Source organism: Rana temporaria, chromosome 2 (assembly GCF_905171775.1).
Source record: "Rana temporaria chromosome 2, aRanTem1.1, whole genome shotgun sequence".
Classification (NCBI taxonomy): domain Eukaryota; kingdom Metazoa; phylum Chordata; class Amphibia; order Anura; family Ranidae; genus Rana; species Rana temporaria.
Genome location: NC_053490.1, coordinates 66,609,561 through 66,628,575, shown reverse-complemented (window position 1 = coordinate 66,628,575; position 19,015 = coordinate 66,609,561). Strand labels below are relative to the sequence as shown.

The 19,015-nt window shown below is 41.7% G+C and overlaps 1 protein-coding gene across 4 annotated transcripts in view; it reads right to left on the bottom strand.

The window, feature by feature from the left end:
* The window catches only part of CAB39L (calcium binding protein 39 like), a 178,448-nt gene that overhangs the window by 11,961 nt on the left and 147,472 nt on the right, over positions 1-19,015 (bottom strand). For all 4 annotated transcript variants that reach the window (XM_040340314.1, XM_040340315.1, XM_040340317.1 and 1 more), the window contains one exon: positions 3,293-3,358. In XM_040340314.1, coding sequence (XP_040196248.1) covers positions 3,293-3,358 — 66 coding nt within the window. The remainder of the gene's footprint in view (positions 1-3,292; positions 3,359-19,015) is intronic.

The window sequence follows — 19,015 nt, the reverse complement described above, 5'->3', positions numbered from 1 at the left end:
CCAAGCCTGGCAACATTTTGCAAAAACACATCTGAAGTTTCCCAAAAGCACGTGGGAAAATGTGTTATGGTCTGATGAAACCAAGCTTGAACTTTTTGGCAATAATTCCAAAAGATATGTTTGGTGCAAAAACAACACTGCACATCACCAAAAGAAAACCATACCCACAGTGAAGCATGGTGGTGGCAGCATCATGCTTTGGGGCTGTTTTTTTTCCAGCTGAAACAGGGTCCTTAGTCAAAATAGAGGAAATTATGAACAGTTTCAAATACCAGTCAATATTGGCACAAAACCTTCAGACTTCTGCTAGAAAGCTGAACATGAAGAGGAACTTCATCTTTCAGCATGACAACGACCCAAAGCATACATCCAAATCAACAAAGATTCTGGCTTTACCAGAAGATTAAAGTGTTGGAATTGCCCTGCCAGAGCCCAGACTTGAATCTGAGGAGGGCTGTGCACAGGAGATGCTCTCGCAATCTGATAGATTTGGAGTGTTTTTGTAAAGAATTGTGGGCAAATATTGCCAAGTCAAGATGTGCCATGCCGATAGACTCATACCCAAAAAGACTGCTGTAATAAAATCAAAAGGTGTTTCAATCATATTTTATTTTTACTTATACTTTACTTATATTTACTTATATCTTATACTTTTACTTTACTTATATTTTACTTCCCGCCACCTAAAAGATTTCAGCTTGTTGTTCAATTGAATAGTACAGTTTATCGGTCACATTAAAAGGTGGAACAAGTTCTGAAAGGATTCAGCTCTGTCCAATTTTTTTTTACATCACAGAAACCCGACATTTTAACAGGGGTTTGTAGACTTATTATATCCACTGTATGTATGTATGTATGTATGGTTGTATGGTTATCATTTTCCCAGCTCCACCTCACACCGTTATTTTCTCACTCCTTAGCTGGGTTTAGTAGTCAGACTTCCTCAGGAAATTTTGATTCATTCCTATGGATAATAAACATACCTTGCAATTTTCTGAGATGAGAAAGAGGGTTGCCTTTTAGAACAACGTATGTAGGCAAAAAAACACACCCCTGATGTGACACTACTTACACGCACCGTAACAAATGAATATGAAAAATATCATTGGTTAAACCCAAAAATACCTCACTCTTATGCCGTGTACACACGATCATTTTTCGGCATGTAAAAAAACGAAGTTTTTCAGCATGTAGAAAAATTTTTTTTTTCCAACTTCATCATTAAAACAATGTTGCCCACACACGGTCGTTTAAAAGAAAATGCTCTAGCAAAGCGCGGTGCACTATAAAGGGGAAGTTCCATTCGGATGACGTCACCCTAGCTGATTCCGTGTTAGTAAAATACGATTCGCGCTTTTCTGTCTGTTACAGCGTGATGAATGTGCTTACTCCATTATGAACGGTAGTTTTACCAGAACAAGCGCTCCCGTCTCATAACTTGCTTCTGAGCGTGCACGGGTTTTTAACGTCGTTTTAGCCCACACACGATCATTTTTTACAACTAGAAAAACGACAGTTTAAAACGATGTTAAAAAATGCAGCATGTTCGAATTTTTTTTTTTTCGTTTTTCAGAACCCGAAAAATGATGTGAAGCCCACACACGATCGTTTTAAATTACAGTTTTTAAAAACGTAGTTTTCTACATGCCGAAAAATGATCGTGTGTACACGGCATTATGCCGCGTACACACGATGATTTTTCATCATGAAAAAAATGTTTTTCAAAAACGTCATTTAAATGATTGTGAGTGGGCTACACATAATTTTTCAGTTTCTGAAAAACGAAAAAAAAAATTCGAACATGCTGCATTTTTCGTTTTTCGGGTTGTAAAAAATGATCGTGTGTGGGCTAAAACGACAAAAAAAAAATTGCTCAGAAGCAAGGTATGAGACGGGAGCGCTCGTTCTGGTAAAACTAGCATTCGTAATGGAGTAAGCACATTTATCACGATGTAACAGACAAAAAAGCGCAAATCCTCTTTTACTAACACGGAATCAGCTAAAGCAGCCCAAAGGGTGGTGCCATGCGAATGGAACTTCCCCTTTAAAGTGCCGTCGTACGTGTTGTACGTCACCGCGCTTTGCTAGAGCATTTTTTAAAAACAATGGTGTGTGGGCAACGTTGTTTTAATGATGAAGTTGGGAAAACTTCGTTTTTTAGACATGCTGAAAAACTACGGTTGTTTTTCATGCTGAAAAATGATCGTGTGTACGCGGCGTTACTCTTTGATGGGACAAAGACGCATATAGACCATACTGTTATGTACGGTCATATCTTCCAGGTGAGAGTACATCTGGTGGAGGGTGTACACACTGCATGAAGTACTTTTGACACAGAGTGATGGATTATTATAAGCAGATTATCAAGGACTTCATATTATTGTGGACTATTAACACAGTTTTAATTATTTTGCTCTTCTAACAGTGACACAAGGGACGTTCTACACATTTATTGGTTGTTATTATATGTATGGTTTTATTCATTTATGTATGCATTTAATGCTCAAGTGGCAATATCACATTTCATAATTTGGTTACACTATCGAGTGCGGCACCAATTGGTTTATAAATTATGATACACATATAGATGAGAGCGTGGTAGGTGTGGGCGATTCACATATTTATTTTCAGGCACTTATTTACATAGCAGCTCGCAAGACTTTTAATATCTTTCTATATACATCAGACTTAAAACGAGGCAGCCGAGGAGGAAAGAGGGCCAATTTTTGGGATAAACCAAACAAAAAAGGATTGCCAATTGCCCCACATGGCCAGAAAATAATACTGACACAGGAAGGTGGATTCATAAATGTAGGCATGGACATCTCCCCACTGAAATGCCAGTCAGTTATGTGTTGCCTTGCATTTTTACATTGGGCATATATTCCCATCTCCAAAAAAGTATTCCCTCCCTTTCCACTATAAGCTGTCATTAGTAGGGTGTATTTAACTAAACATAAACAAGAAGCCTTTGCTGTGTACTGATTTTCTGATGAGAAGCAGATGCACATGCTCAGAGCTAAGGTAGCTGAAATTAAGTGACAGATTTGTAACAACCAGTCCAGTACTATTTATACCCACCAAATAGAGGGACATGAATGCCAATGCAGCTATTTGCAAAGGGTTGTTAATCTCTGTAGACAATTTTTTATGGGGTCAATGATTTAGGGGTGTGAAGTAGTTTACTGAAGACTGCAAGTGATCAAAAGTAATGGTCTTGGTAAGAGGATCATGTTCGATCAGGTAAGCCCAAAAATTTGCCATTTCAAAACATTTGCATGTTTACTGTTACCTTTAATGACTGTCTTTTTGTCACATAGTTCTCGGAGTGTAGAAGCTTTTCATAGTCATTAAATATCTAGAAGAAAAAAAAAGTATAAGTTTGCAGTACATAGATTGGTCTAGGTATAAAATTGATCAATGCATTTGTGTTCTGTAGATAAATGGGGTACACATTGTGAATCGAGAGCTTTGGGTTATTACAAATGGTATTTGATAACAGCCAGGGATCCTCAAACAGGAATGAGATTTCAGGTCTAAAGTATTTAATTATTTGCAAACACTCAGGAAAAATTTCACAATACACATTCCTAATCTGTGTAGTCTCCAAAATTGTAGCAAATAGATCAGAGGCAGCATGGCTCTCAGTCTGTTCTCACCATAACTGCACGTCACCTTCTAGTCATTTACCCTCCACAGGAAAACCTCTGTGGGCAACGAGAGTGAGGCCAAACACCCACCCCCCCCAGGTAACTAAAACATGTATAGTAAAAAAAGGAAAACCCGGTTGCAGGACCATTCAACAAAAATCATCCCATAAAATTATATGTGCATTTAAAGATATTTGATAGGTGTGATTTACCTGCAAAAGCCCTGAGATTGCTGCTGGGAAACACCATTTTGGATGTGATGTCAACAGTCCCAGCAAACTCAGAGCCGTCAATTAATGGAGGGGAGGGGCAGAGGAGCTGGGTCAGTGCAGAAAGTAATTAAACACTCCCATTTGAGCAGAGGACTGTGATGTGGTAGGGAATTGACTCTCCTGGAGAAGTCCATTTTTTTTGAAAGTATGTGAACAAAAAAAAAAAAAAAAAAGTATGGGACAGGAAAAACACTGAAGTAAGCATGTTATTAAATACTTTGGGCCAGATCCACAAACTAATTACGCCGGCGTATCTATGGATACGCCACGTAATTTCAAAGTTCCCCCGTCGTACCTTTGTTTTGTATACACAAAACAAGATACGACTGAATGAGGGATCGATCCGACAGGCGTACGTCTTAGTACGCTGTCGGATCGTAGGTGCATATTTACGCTGGCCGCTAGGTGGCGTTTCCATCGAATTCCGCGTCGAGTATGCAATTTAGCTAGATACGGCGATCCATGAACGTACGTCCGGCCGGCGCATTTTTTACGTTGTTTCCGTAAGGCTTTTTTCAGTGTATAGTTACCCCTGCTATATGTGGCGTATCCTATGTTAAGTATGGCCGTCGTTCCCGCGGCGAATTTTGAAAATGTTATGTCGTTTTCGTAAGTCGTTCGCGAATAGGGCTTTGCGTAGAATGACATCACCGTCGTAAGCATTGGCTTGTTCAGGTTTAATTTCGAGTATGCGCACTGGGATACCCACACGGACGGTGCATGCGCAGTTGAAAGAAAACGTAATTTACGTCGGGTCAAGGCGTATTTAAATAATCACATACATTTGAATTGCGCGCCCTTACGCCGCCTAAGTTACACTACGCCGCCGTAACTTACACGGCACATTCTTTGAGGATACAAAAAAAAAAGTACGTTACGGAGGCGTAGTGTATCAGAGATACGCTACGTCCGACGGAAATATGCGCCAGGGTACGTGGATCTGGCCCTTTATTTTTTCTATTCTTATACCTGAATTTTTTCCAATTGGTGACAGGATTTTTTAAACCATCAGAAAAATGTCAACAACATATTACAAACATAATGTGAAATTATAAAAAAAAAAAATCATGCTTTGTGACAAAAAGTTTAGAGACTGGTAAGAGTCCAAAAACAAATCCAAAATGACATGATTCAGATCCCACAACACTGACATAAATGGCTTCAGCACAGAAGACAATGGGGTTGATTTACTAAAGCTGGAGAGTTCAGAATCTGGTGCAGCTCTGCATAAAAACCAATCAGTTTCCAAGTTTTAGCACCCGTTCACATCAGCGTGATTTGACGTGTCAAACGCATGCCAAATCGCAGCCTATTGCCGACAAAGGCATTGTCCCAATCGAAACAATGCCGACTTAGAGAAGCTGCACCGATTTTCAAAAGTAATTCCTGCACTACTTTTGGCGGCTTCGGGGGTGATTTCAATAGACATCTGTGCATAAACCCACAGATGTCTTTCAAATCGCCCCCAAAAATGCAGGTTTGAAATAGTGCGAGTTCAGCTGACCTTGCATGATTTCAAACCTGCGTTTAATGTGAACGAGGGTATATTGTCAAAGCTTAAATAAACAAGCTGAAGTTAGAAGTTGATTGGCTACATGCACAGCTGCACCCGATTCCGAGTGCACCAGTTTTAGTAAATTTCCCTATCCTCTAGATCAGTGTCTTAATTATTAACTTCACAAATCTATATTAATAAAATAACTAATTAACCACTTCCTTACTGGGCACATATACCCCTTCCTGACCAGGTGAAATTTCAGCTTGTGGCACTGCGTCACTTTAACTGACAATTGCGCGGTCGTGCGACGTGGCTCCCAAACAAAATTGACAACTTTTTTTCCCCACAAATAGAGCTTTCTTTTGGTGGTATTTGATCGCCTCTACGGTTTTTATTTTTTGCACTATAAACAAAAATAGAGCGACAATTTTTTTTAAAAAACAATATTTTTTACTTGTTGCTATAATAAATAGCCCAATTTTTTTTAAAAAACATTTTTTTTCTCAGTCTAGGCGATACGTATTCTTCTACATATTTTTGGGGAAAAAAAATCGCAAGAAGCGTCTGGTTTGCGCAAAAGTTATTGCGCTTACAAAATAGGGGACAGAATTATTATTATTTTTTATTATTTTTTTTTACAACTAATGGCGGCGATCAGCATTTTTTTCGTGACTGCGACATTATGGCGGACACATCGGACACTTTTGACACATTTTTGGCGCCATTCACATTTATACAGCGATCAGTGCTATACATATGCACTAATTACTGTATAAATGTGACTGGCATTGAAGGGGTTAACACTAGGGGGCAAATGTGTACCCTAAATTGTGTTCTAACTGTGGGGGGATGACTGGGGGAGGTGACCGATCTATGTCCCTATGTACAAGGGACACAGATCGGTCTCCTCTCTCCCCTGACAGGACATGGATCTCCGTGTTTACACACAGAGCTCCACGTCTTGTCCCTGTAGCCGCCGATCCCTGGCGGACATCACGGCCGCCAGGCACTCGCATCGGCATCTCAGCGATGCGACGAGCACGCGCGTGCCGCCGCCGGACGCGCAGGCCGTAAAAACACGGCCAGTTAGAGATTCAGAACCACCCCGCGGCCGTATAAAGTCGTACGGCCGTCGGGTAGTGGTTAACAAGTGTGCACAAGCAATGCAAATAAACACAGACAAAAAAAATCTGCATCTTAAACTTCCCTAGTTTTCAGTCTATATTTAATTTTTGCACAACTGAGGCAGAAAGACCACACGAGGACAGCTGAAAGCACTTGCTAGGTGCGCTTCTAAGACTGCTTAAAAGCTGGCTATATACACTAGTAGAGTTTCTTTTTACAAAAATTCCACTGGACAACAAAGATTTTGTTTCCTGAACACTTTTTGGCGTATCTTACAGACTTTTGACTAATCATGAAAATAACCTGTAAGTTAACCAAGTACAGTTTTACAGTAATCTTCTGATCTGGAAATTTGCAATGCCTGTAGGCTTTACTACACATGTGAAGAAATAAATAAAAATGGAACCATTGTTAAAGCTCATCCAGTACACCAAGTACAACCAAATATCTGTGGAAATCTAAAAGTAGTAGTGGCTCTGCTGCTTGCATATACCAAGTACTGTATAATATATGTGATTGTAACAGCCATGCATTACATTAAAAAGAATTTGGGTCCAGGACAGAAAAACATGGCATATGAACCATTTGTTGACCTGGCAAAGATATTTTTGCCTCCGCTTCACATGAAACTTGAACGGAGGAAAAATTCTGTGACAGCAATGAACAAGGAAGGTGAAGGCTCTTGTTATCTGAGAAAGAGGATTACAAGAATAACTGATGTCAAGATGAAGGAAGGCATTTTAGTTGGTCCATAGATCAGATATACCATCAATGATAAGTGATTCGAAGATCTGTTAGTGGGGTCATTAAAGGATGTCGTTGAGAACTTTCTACATTCATCAGGTTGACAAACTTCTTACAGCATACAAGGCCAAGAAGTACAAAATGTCACTGAAGATTTGTTTTCTGTATTCACACTTGGACTTATTTCACAAAAATCTAGGAAGAGTCAGTAAAGAACATAGCGAGAGGTTTCGCCAGGACTGAAATAGAAAAATTGTATCAGGGCAACTGCAATCCATCAATGCTGGCGGACTATTGTTGGACACAGCAGCGAGATGCACCAGACACTGAGTACAAACAAAAATCAGCACCAAAACACTTTTAGCGATGTGCAACTCATGTAGCGTGTCTGAAAATGATGCAATTAAATACATTATCATTAAAAGTTAATTATGTATTTCCAAAGTTCCCTACCTGATGCAACAATTCTTAAATTGTATTTGTGTTCAGTTTTAAATGATCTATTATAATCACCAAAAGTTTTTCAGGAAGCAAAACGTTAAAAACAAATCTTGTATCCAGTGTTCTCATTACATTGGATGACTTGAAATAAATGGTAACAAAATAAGTCCGCCCTTCCTGTGTTCCCACCACTGCGCTTGTGAAAAAAATCAAATAGTGAAGCAGCTACGTTAAATAAATCAAACTGTAGAGAATATTCTTTAAACCCTATAAATAGTGTCGAAAAATATAAGCAGCGCTGTGAATTAACTATAAGGAATGTCTGTTTTCACAAGAATTATCAAAGGATCTGCGGGAAAAGGTAGTTGAACTGTATAAAACAGGAAAGGGATCTAAAAAGCTATCTGAGGAGTCAACAAGGCCTATGATGAAATGTACACCATTCCTACTGTGAAACACGGAGGTGGATTTCTGATGTTTTGCGGATGTGTGAGCTACAAAGGCACAGGACATTTGGTACAAATTGATGGCAAGATGAATGCAGTATGTTATCAAAAAATACTGGAGGAACATTTGCATTCATCAGCCAGGAAGCTGCGCATGGGACGTACTTGGACATTCCAACATGACAATGATCCAAAACACAAGGCCAAGTCAACCTGTCATTGGCTACAGAAGAATAAAGTGAAGGTTCTGGAATGGCCATCTCAGTCTCCTGACCTCAATATCATTGAGCCACTCTGGGGAGATCTCAAACATGCAGTTCATGTAAGAGAGCCCAAGAATTTACAGGAACTGGAGGTTTTTTGCCAAGAGGAATGGGCAGCTTTACCATCTGAGAAGATAAAGAGCCTCATCCACAAATACCACAAAAGACTTCAAGCTGACATTGATGTTAAAGGGGGCAATACACTGTATTAAGAACTCTGGTATGTAAACTTTTGATCAGGGTCATTTGGGTAGTTTGTGTTGTCATTGTGATTTAAAAAGAGTAAACAGTTGACTGCTAATAAATGGCTTCAGCAAAACACTAACCATTAGTGAAAGAAAAAAGCTTTTGTGTTACCATTCATATTCTCTGAAAAATAGCCAAGAAATCATAAATTCTGCCAGGGTATGTAAACTTATGAGCACAACTGTGTATATATATATATATATATATATATATACATACATACATATACATACATACATACATACACACACATATATACATACATACATACACACACCTTGTACATGTATATACATTGTTTGTTGTAAATGTTCTATGTGCTGCTGGGGAGGGGCAGGAGGTTCAGCGTGACGCTTAGGTTGGATGTCGGAGGATTTATGCGATTGTATAGCTGGTGCACTGGAGCACCCAACAAAATGTGAGTTGTTTACTATTTTTAATAAAAATACATGGTATTAAAGATAAGCACTATTGGAGCTCCTTTCTTTGCATATGTGGTTGAGCAAACAAAAAGGAATACAACAATGGCACTAGAAGGAGGAACGAACACCCGATGTGCTAGTCCTTATGCCGCCCTACACACCATTATTTTTCTTCTCGTTCAAAAACCTGTAGTTTTTCACAACGTGATTCCTCTCCGGTCTGACTTGCATACACAAGTGCAAAAAAATGTCCGTCCAAAGCGTGGTGATGTATAACACATACGACAGGACTATAAAGGGGAAGTTCCTTTCAAATGGAGCCACCTGGGTTGCTTTTGCTAATCCTCGTGTTAGTAAATGTTTGTTGAGAGACGATTCACGCTTTTCAGCCTTGTGCTTTTCAGTCCGTTACAGCGTGACGCATGTGCTATCTCCATTACGAACGCTAGTTTTACGAAAACGAGCGCTCCCGTCCCATACTTAATTTGGAGCATGCACGTTTTTATCCCCTCGGAAAAGCATACACACAACAGTTTTTCGCAACGAGAAAAAGACTGACGTGAAACACGACGAGAAAAAAGAGGGCAGTTTTTTTTATCTGTTTTCTCGACCAATATAAAAAATGGCAGTTTTCTCGTCATGAAAAACAATCGTTTGTACGAGGCATTAGAGACTAGAAAGCTGGTTTTGACCAAGCTTAAAGGGTATGTAAAGGAAAATGTTTTTTTTTTAATAAAAACATGTTATACTTACCTCCACTGTGCAGCTCGTTTTGCACAGAGTGGCCCCGAACCTGGTCTTCTGGGGTCCCTCGGCGGTTGTCTCGGCTCCTCCTCGCAAGAACTCATAACATGGGTTATTGCGGGCACGCTCCTGTGATCCAGCCAGCAGCCATGGCTGCTCACTGTATCATTCGGCCCCGCCCCCCGGCGCGCCGCATCATTGGATGTGATTGACAGCAGCGCCAGTCAATGGCTACGCTGCTTTCAATCAACCAATGAATGAGCCAAAAAGCTGACCGAGAAGCCTGCGCGGAACTTTCGAAGGGTCAGGTAAGTAAACGGGGGCTTGGGGGGTGGGGGGGTGTGTCACTAATGCTGAGATGTTTTTCACGTTAATGCATAGAATGCATTAAGGTGAAAAAACTTTTACCTTTACACCCCCTTTAATTGTGAGGTCACACTATCCCAGGTGAGCACACACCTAACTGGGGAGCACAAGGGTGTATGTTAAACACATGCATGAAGGAGTGAGAAGACACTACTGGATGTTTAGGATTACAGCACCTTATTGAAGCACTTTACAGTTTAAAGTTTTTGGACTGCACTTGTTTGAATACTGTAACTGTAACTTTATTTGTTGCATATTATTGCACAATATATTGCACTGCACTTTATAATTTATAGTTATAATTAGATTTGGATTGCTTGCTCAGATAATATATGTACAGTATCTCACAAAAGTGAGTGGACACCTCACATTTTTGTAAATATTTTATTATAACTTTTCATGCGACAACACTGAAGAAATTACACTTTGCTACAATGTAATGTAGTGAGTGTACAGCTTGTATAATGGTTTAAATTGCTGTCCCCTCAAAATAACAACACACAGCTATTAATGTCTAAACCACTGGCAACAAAAGCGTGTACACCCCTAAGTGAAAATGTTCAAATTGGGCTCAAGTAGCCATTTTTCCTCCCCAGTGTCATGTGAATTTTTGCTCTACATAAAGATGGCCTAGGCTATGGGAAGATTTCCAAGACCCTGAAACTGAGCTGCAGCACGGTGGCCAAGACCATACAGCGGTTTAACAGGACAGGTTTCACTCAGAACAGGCCTTGTCATGGTCAACTAAAGAAGTTGAGTGCACATGCTCAGCGTCATATCCAGAGGTTGTCTTTGGGAAATAGACGTACAAGTGCTGCCAGCATTGTTGCAGAGGTTGAAGGGGTGGGGGGGTCAGCAGTCAGTGCTCAGACCATACGCCGCACACTGCATTAAATTGGTCTGCATGGCTGTCATCTCAGAAGAAAGCCTCTTCTAAAGATGATGCACAAGAAAGCCCACAACCAGTTTGCTGAAGACAAGCAGACTAAGCACATGGATTACTGGAACCATGTCCTGTGGTCTGATGAGACCAAGATAAAACTTTTTCTTTAGTGTTGTCACATGAAAAAATAAAATATTTACAAAAATGTGAGGGGTGTACTCACTTTTGTGAGATACTGTATATCAGTTGCTCGCAAGAGTTTCAATATGTTATTGACATTTATCCTTGTTTTTTGTTTTTCTGTTAACCCTTCCGTCTGAATATAGATCCATGCTTTTATCATGCATGACTGGGTATTCAAAGGAAACACCCCTTCACCTTAATCACCAACATTAACTTTGCTAAAACAATCAACAACTTATATTGTTTTTGTAAATCAACTGCAAAGTAAATAATTCTCTACAGCCTTCAGCAGCAAATCAGCACTTACAAGTCCACATTCAGCAGCTTTTATGCAGCTCAGATGCTAATCTTGGGAAATAATGGAGGGTTTATAAAAAAGGGGTCAGAGCCACTTTTTTTTACTTCGGATTGCCTGGAAATAGTAGGGCAGACTTAAAAAGTAAAAGTGATTTGTGCAATTTCTAAGTAATCTTTAAAATACTTTTGCCTCACCTGTGACAGAATCAGCATTCTTTAGCAGCTTGTACCAAGAATGTGCTCATAGCGTAGCACTTACCAAGAAACAGCATACCACAGAATAAACACTTCTGTATGACGCTCTTTGTCCAAAAGTAAACATCTAAATATATATGTTCCCAGCTATATTCAGAGACAGAGCTACACCTTTATTTAGTCAATAGTTTTATTGAAATCACTAAAAGACACCGCAGCAGAAAAAAGCATTACAAACATGGGATTACTGGCCAGTTATTGGTCTGCATGTGGAATAAACACCTTCACTGCATGTCTGTTCATTGAAAAACTGAACCGATAACTAAAGCTTCCTATTAAAAATAAATATAAAAAAAATGTGCTGCAGCACTTAAAGGAGAAGTATAGGATTTAAAAAAAATAAACCTATATACTAACCTCCAGGCTGCAGTATCTTTATGATGCTGCAGTTGTCCCATGTCAGCTCTAAGACAGAGAACTGAGCGATCACATAACCGCTGATCACTCAGTTCTCACTCTGCTGAGCGCAGTGACTGCTCCTTGTAGCGGCTGGCTCTGTGTCTCAGCCAGCTGTCAATCAGGCAGTGGAGTGGATCCCGACAATACTGCTGGAATGCTTCCCAAGCCTGGAGCGGCAATAGCCCATTGTCAGCTGACTCTAGAACACACAAAAACAAGGTAATTGCACTCCTGTGACCCGCAAGAGAAGAAGCATGGCCGAAAAAGCTTTTGCCTTATTTTTTTTTAAATAAAAGTGCACCTGTATAAACAATTTTCCCTTAGACGCCCTGCAAAGTCCCACAAATACCTGCTGATCTTGCCTGTGAAATCCAACTAATGTAGCTTCCTATATTGGTGTGGCAACCATGCTGCACTGCTCCTAAATTCAGAGTACAGCTGCCACTCTCATGTTAGATGTGACTACTTGCAATACCAGTGAGATGAAAAAAAGTTGCAGGGGCAAGACTATCAGCATCATTGGTGCTAATTCACAAGTCTGTAGTTTGTCAATCAGCATCAAGCTAAACATAGCCCTTCCCACTGCTTTCTAGATTGATAGCAGGCATCGGCTTGTGCCCATTTTCCTCAGCCAGCTCCCAGCTATGAATTATTATCTGGTGGCTATATAGCCGCCAGATCACTTTCACAGTGCGGGTGGCGCAAACTTTATTAAAACCCCATTAGCTATATTTCTAAATAAAAGATACCGTATTTATTTGCGTATAACACACACTTTTTTCCCCTTAAAATCAGGGGGAAATCGTGGGTGCGCGTTATACGCCGATCCTCGCTGCGCCGCCGACAAAGCCTGACAAAGACCGAGCCGAGTGTACTGGGCACTCGGCTAGGCTCGGCTCCGCCCGCAGCCACACGAGAGGAGCCGAGAGAACGCGAGAGGAGCCGAACACACTGGAAATCTGGCTCTGCACAGCTCGACCGGCCAAGGCGCCAAACTCAAACACACAACGCTGCAACCCCCGGCAGACGGACGCCGGACAAGGCCGCCGATGGACGCCGGGCAACACAGCAGAAGGACACCGACAAGGCTGGACGGACCCTGCCCAAGGCCGCAGACGGACGCCGGACAAGGCCGCTGATGGACGCCGGGCAAGACATCCAAAATGTAATTTTTTTACTTAAACTTCCCTTCTAAGCTTGGGGTGCGCGTTATATGACGGCCCCGGTATACGCAGATAAATACGGTAATTATATATCACTGCAAAAATTTGATTTCCCTTGAAACTAAATTACTTCATGACAGGTCAATAATTTTGGTGAGGGGGCGCACTGGACACCTTTGCTGCTATTGTGCCATTTGCTGGGTGTCCAGTACGCCCCCGTGCCTTTAAGGAGGAGTGGGCTCCCTCCAGGCATACCTGCCTTCAATCTATCCATTACTATATATGTGCTCCTATTATGGAGGCGCTCATAATTTATAGAGTTAGGACTGCAGATAATATTAGGGTGCCTAGTGGGGCCTCTACAGCTTACGCATGCATTTGAAAATGTGTGCAAACTTAACCCCTGTTTTTACTGCTAATTGTTAGACAGGATAAATTGTTTTGTTGCAGGCTGGCTGGTAAGTTGAGCTGGGAATTTTTGTTTTTGTTTTTCATTTTTAACTAAAGCCCTGATAAAAGGAGCGTTCCTTTGACCCCCAAAACACATTGGCTGTCTTTTGCCATAATACCAATACATTTTATTGGATTCTTTTATCTTTTGGCCTGTCGCTCCTTCCATGTATGCACACAAACTATTGTCAAAATGCTAAAAGCTCCTTGGTTTACTTTGCAAGGGTATTTTCCCTTAGTTTAGTGAATGAGGTGAAGCTCTGGTGACTTCCTCCAGTCATGTGCAAGTAAAAATTATTTTTTTATTAATTTATTTACACATGATTAAGTATTCATTACATGGGGTCACAGAAAGCCTTTGGCTTGTAGAGTGTACAGCCAGGAGTGTGTGTAAAACCCCCCACTGTCACTGCTGTATGACTTTCAGCAGTGGCAGTGAAAGGGTTAAAGCTTAAATAAAGAAAATTTGATATTGAAATACAAAAAATGGGAAAACGCATGTAGGAAATATTTTACTCAACTGCCACAAAAGATATACATTCTCTTTTTGTGCCCCAAATAGCTTTCCAAGCCCAGAAATTAATCCTATGCATTAAGGTGAAAAAACTTTTGGTAGTGACTGGCCCCCCAGCCCCCCCATTTTACTTAGAGCCACGTATTTCCCTCGGCTCTCCCTCTCTGCACGGGGTCCCGGCTCTTGATTGGATAGATTTATAGCAGCCATTGGCTCCCGCTGCTGTCAATCAAATCCAATGATGTGGGCGCCGGGGGGCGGGGCAGAGTCCAGCATTCGTGTCTACGGACGCAAATGCTGGACTCGAGAGCGCGCCCGCAAGGTAACCCCCCGGGAGAGCGCTTCTCTTAGGGGTTTATCTGATGCATGGAGGAGCCATGAGAGCCGCCAGGGGACCCCAGAAGAGGACAGAGCCACTCAAACGAGCTGCACAGTGGAGGTAAGTATAACAATGTTTGTTATATAAAAAGAATAAAAAACAAAAAATTAACAATTACTTTAAATTGTAAAAGTAGTGGTGATATCATCATTATTCTGTGCATAGCCTGTGCAGAGAGCAGAGCTGTGAGAAAGGCCCATCAGGTCCGCCCACTACAGGATGATTACAGAAAACTACAGGAAAGGGCGGAGACAAGACTAGTCCCCCTGCACAAGAAGAGCGCTATCAGTGACCGGTCTTTATCACAGGAAGCTCCTGTACAGTGGTAAAGTGCAGAAGGATTTTGAAAGCTGGATTACTGGACAGATCTGCCACAAGTTCATGGACGAAACCATGATTCAAGTAAAAATACACATGGCCTTTGTGTTTAAAAAAAATCTGTTTAGACTGGATTTTTTCAGCTTTAAAACATTATCATGCATTGATAAAATTACATTAAAAAGATCTATTTCACATGTGTATCTAAAGAGCATTATAAAAGCCTATATAGTGCCCTTTCCACAGTAATCAATTCAGAATGTTTAATGTAATTATATCACATAACATTTGATGGGAGTCACATGTCTATGAACTGTATAATGCGGCATATGTTCCTATGTATTTAAAAAGTTACAACCTGCTAGGAGATGTTTGCTAGGAAGATGAAAACAATATGTGGCTTATATGTGACTTGATCAAGCTCATTCTCTCTATAAAGTACAGGTGTAGCAGCCTATCAAAGAATGCTTTGCACAAAGAGTCCATGTACCCAGGATGACATACACATATGGGGTAAAGGCCTCCTGGCTCAACTTATTGTACAGTCAGTAACCAGACAATTGTGCTCTGCTTGTTTACTTGAAAATGGTCTCTAGCTTTAAAAAAAAAAAAAAAGAAATAAGCAAAACGGTTCTGGAAAACAAATTGCCATATGTGCTTATACAGTATATGAAAGGTTCACATACAGTATTTGGTAAAGTATTTCTTGGCATCCAGGACGTTCTGATTTCACAGTTTTTATTAAAATAGGTAACTTCTGGCCCACAGTTGGATAAATACGTCTTTAAAAAAACATAATTATTCAGAACCAGTGGACTTCTCCACATTTTCTTGCGTTTAACCACTTGCCTACTGTGCACTTTCACCCCCTTCCTGCCCAGGCCAATTTTCAGCGCTGTCACACTTTGAATGGCAATTGTGCGGTCATGCAGCACTGACCCATATGACATTTTTATCATTTTTTCAAAAAATGATTTTTTGGTGGTATTTAAGCACCACTGTTTTTTTTTTGTTTAATAAACAAAACAAAAAAAGTTTTTCTTAGTTTCTGCTCTAAAATTTTGCAAACAGGTAATTTTTTTTTCTTCATTGATGTGTGCTGATGAGGCTGCACTGATGGGCAGTAATAGGCAGCACTGATGAGGCGGGACGTAAAAGTGGCACTGATGAGGCGGGACTGATAGACAGCACTAATGAGGCGGGACTGATAGGCGGTACTGATGAGGCGGGACTGATAGGCGGTACTGATGAGGCGGGACGGATAAGTGGCACTAATGAGGTGGGACTGATAGGCGGTACTGATGAGGCTGCACTGATAGACAGCACTAATGAGGTGGGACTGATAGGCGGTACTGATGAAGTGGGACTGATAGGCGGGACTGATGAGGCGGGACGGATAAGTGGCACTAATGAGGTGGCACTGATAGGCGGTACTGATGAGGCGGGACTGATAGGCGGGACTGATGAGGCTGCACCGATAGACAGCATTAATGAGGTGGGACTGATAGGCGGTACTGATGAGGCTGCACTGATAGACAGCACTAATGAGGTGGGACTGATAGGCGGTACTGATGAGGTGGGACTGATGGGCGGTACTGATGAGGCGGGACGGATAAGTGGGACTGATAGGCGGTACTGATGAGGCTGCACTGATAGACAGCACTAATGAGGTGGGACTGATAGGCGGTACTGATGAGGTGGGACTGATAGGCGGTACTGATGAGGCGGGACGGATAAGTGGCACTAATGAGGTGGGACCGATAGGCGGTACTGATGAGGCTGCACAGATAGACAGCACAAATGAGGTGGGACTGATAGGCGGTACTGATGAGGTGGGACTGATAGGGGGTACTGATGAGGCGGGACGGATAAGTGGCACTAATGAGGTGGGACTGATAGGCGGTACTGATGAGGCTGCACTGATAGACAGCACTAATGAGGTGGGACTGATAGGCAGCACTGATGGGCACTGTTGGGGCTGCACTGATAATCGGGACACTTATGGTCAGTGCCCCGATTATCAGTGCAGATGTCCCCTTTCACACTAGCCAGTTACCAGCTCTCTCCTCTCCTTGCGCTGTGACAGCGCGAGAAAAAGGAATGCTGATAACCGGCAAGTGTGTTTACATCGTGATCAGCTGTGATTGGACACAGCTGAACACATGGAAAAGAGCCACTGTGATTGGCTCTTTACCTAGATTAGTGATCAGCTGTGTCCTAAGAACACAGCGATCACAGAGCATGCTAGGTGCATGTCGCAGCAGGTTGAACGCTACAGAACTCTACAGAACTGCCCAACAGCGCTATAGCCGCCATTTTGCTATAGCGCAGTCGGCAAGTGGTTAAAAGATTTGATTGGTGTTCTTAGTGTTTGCTTCACCACATAAGTGTATGCAAAGCCTGCATGGATAGGACTTGGATAGAGTAGCAGATGGTTTACCTATCAGTTTTCTTTTCAGGGAGATTTTCTTTCACTTCCTGTCCATAAGACACAATATGAAAAGTAAGGAAAAAATGTCCCCTCACAGCAGGGCTCGACCAGATTTGCTTTGAATCTAGGAGTCGGATAAAAAAGTGAGGAGCCATTTTTTTTTTTTTTGGTTGTCAGCGTACAGGACAAAGCAAGTAATTTGCACCCCCCTAACCCTAACGCAACAGCGCCAGGGTTATAGACTGGCTGTAAAGAATGACAATAAAAACCTGTTAAAGGGGATCACACCTGGGCATTTTGGGATTACATCAAAAACCACTACAATAGCAAAACAGGGGTTCAGGTGTCATTATTTTCAATGGCACCTAAAAGGCGGTGCGGTTTTGCCTCTATTGTCAATTTACTGCACGGCAAATCGCATTGTGTGAAGTTTGTCGCCCAAGGAGTATGAGCTTTTTTGGGCAACAAGCTTTGTGCAATTTGCCGTGATTGTCATTCGATTCACTGCGCGGCAATTTGAATTGCGTGAAGCATGTCGCCCAAAAAGGAGCAGGAACTTCTATTGGGGGACAGGCTTCATGAGATGCGATTTGCCAATCACGGCAAAATTGCACCAGGTTTTGGGTGCCATTGAAAATAATGGCACCTGAACCTGTGCTTTGCAATGGATTCAGAAATGCGGTGATTTCTACCACAATCCCAAAACGCCCAGGTGTGAATGGAGCCGCCCTGGTTCACACATATGTGATTCTGGATGCATTTTCAAACTCACAGAATCGCATAACAGGCTAGATATTATGTGTTCCCATTGAGGTGGTTCATACAGATGCGATTTACATGCATTGTGTTTTGAGTGCCATTCTGAAAAAAGTCCTGTGCCAGTTTGTAGCCGTACGTTCCAGACTCGCAAGTGATAGAGTATAGTGGCATACAGAGATAAGTGTTTACATAGGATTGCTATTGACAGGAGTTTTTGCACTGAAGTCAATAGGAGGCGGTTTTGCACTGAAGGCAATTTTGCATTGAAGGCAATGGGAGGCAGTTTTGCATTGAAGGCAATGGGAGGCAGTTTTGCATTGAAGGCAATGGGAGGCAGTTTTGCATTGAAGGCAATGGGAGGCAGTTTTGCATTGAAGGCAATGGGAGGCAGTTTTGCATTGAAGGCAGTTTTGCATTGAAGGCAATGGGAGGCAGTTTTGCATTGAAGGCAATGGGAGGCAGTTTTGCATTGAAGGCAATGGGAGGCAGTTTTGCATTGAAGGCAATGGGAGGCAGTTTTGCATTCAAAGTCAATGGGACATGATTTTGCATTGAGGTCAATAGGAGGCAGTTGTGGAGAGAGACAAAATCGCACAAAATTACATTGCGACTTCAGTACACATAGGAGTGAACCCAGGGACCAGGACACAATTTCTAGTCACCATGGCAACCTGGCGCCTGGGATTTGTCGAGCCCTGCCTTGGACCACATACACTCTATTAGATTTTCTGCAGATTTTTCTGGTAGTTCACTGACCACACCAACAT